This window comes from Terrapene carolina, unplaced genomic scaffold (assembly GCF_002925995.2).
Source record: "Terrapene carolina triunguis isolate 2854851 unplaced genomic scaffold, T_m_triunguis-2.0 Scaffold34315, whole genome shotgun sequence".
Taxonomy (NCBI): Eukaryota; Metazoa; Chordata; order Testudines; family Emydidae; genus Terrapene; species Terrapene triunguis.
Genome location: NW_020698666.1, coordinates 28,444 through 29,905, shown reverse-complemented (window position 1 = coordinate 29,905; position 1,462 = coordinate 28,444). Strand labels below are relative to the sequence as shown.

The 1,462-nt window shown below is 60.9% G+C and overlaps 1 gene segment (V, D, J or C); it reads right to left on the bottom strand.

Moving 5' to 3' along the window:
* Nucleotides 1-427: 427 nt before the first annotated feature.
* Nucleotides 428-981, bottom strand: LOC113405211. The segment is given in 2 exon segments: nucleotides 428-723; nucleotides 930-981. Coding segments are annotated over 2 exon segments (348 nt in total).
* Between the last annotated feature and the right edge of the window lie 481 nt (nucleotides 982-1,462).

Here is a 1,462-nt window from a genome sequence, read left to right as displayed (position 1 = left end):
GAGCTCTTGAATAACTTGGCTGGCGCCTGGAGGCCAGAGAAAACCCAGTTGGGAGTGGACACGGCAGCCAAGGAAATAGTCAGAAGAACTCCCCTGCCACGCCGGACCCCGGACACTAGCGGTGAGGCCGCAGGCATAGAAGCATCTACCGCTCCTTGGGGCTCCTGGGGAAATGCTGCCTTCATAGCCAAGGTCAAACCGCCTCTGGCAGAGCTGGGAACCGAAACCACGTTTCCTCGGTCCCCTCCCAGCGCCCTAACCAGGGAGCCAGCGCCCCCCTCCCCCCCGCCAGCAGGGCTATAAACGCCTGTCCCCCTCTCCCCATTGGGCTCTGTCCCGCCCCGCCCCGCCCCGCGCGCCCCCAGCGCCCCGCAGCCCCTCCCGGGTCACCCCCAGAGTTATTGGACAGGCTGCGCTGTGCCCTGTGTCACTGTGTCTCCACGGCGCAGAGGTAGCGGGCGGTGTCCCCCAGCTGGCAGCCGCGGATGTGCAGGGAGCTCCGCTTCTGCCCCGGATCGTGATCCGCAGTGAAATTCGGTTCTTGTGTCTCGCTCCCCTTGCCGTGCAGCATCAGCAGGAAAAGGGGCCGCTCCCCGGGAGCCTGCCGGTACCAGTGTAAACTTCGGATAGAGCTGGAGTAAGTGCAGGTCACGGTGCCATTCTGCCCCTCGGAGACACCCCGCCATTCCGGGCTCTGCTCCACAGAGAGCTGCCCGCTGGCCACTGGGAATAACAGAGACAAGGGGGAACCGAGTCAGACACTGCCCCGAGCCGCCTGCCCCCGGGAACCGCGGAGTGGGGTGGGAAGAGAGTAGAGCAGAGAGAGCGTATCAAATCCATCGGACTCCCTTCTTCCCCACTACACACAGAGGCGAATCCAGCCCCAGCTCCCTGCCAGTAACCAGCAATTCTGTCTCCCCGGCCCTTACCCCACACGTGCATTAGCTGGATCACCCAGGACAGCCCCCGCGGCCTCCCCATCCCTGCGCTCCCTGACAGCCCAGGGCGCGGGGACGCTGCTGGGTTCTCCCCTGGGGCTGGCCCGTGTGTTGGGGTCTCCTCTACTGGAGGGATCGGGCACGTTCTTCTCCCCGCCGTGTGCCCAGCCAATCAGCGACCAGCCCCTTCTCTCCCATCTCAGCCGTGTGCCACTGCCTAGAACTCCTTCCCGTAGTGCCCTTCACCTTGTGAAAGCTGCCCCCGTGTGGCCAAGTGTATAAGCGAGTGCAGAATTATTTAGTTATTTTCAAAGGGGAATCAGGTGCCCAACTCCCATTGACCTCTACCAGAACTGGGTGTCCAAATCCCCTAGGCAGCCTCCATGAAGAAATGACTCCTCTCAACTATCAAACTAAAGATGTAGGGAGAGATTTCTCCAAAGTACCTAGGGGATTCAGGAGCACAAGTCACATTAATAATACTGCCCAATTGATTCTTATTCATAGAGGTTAAGTCTACAAGA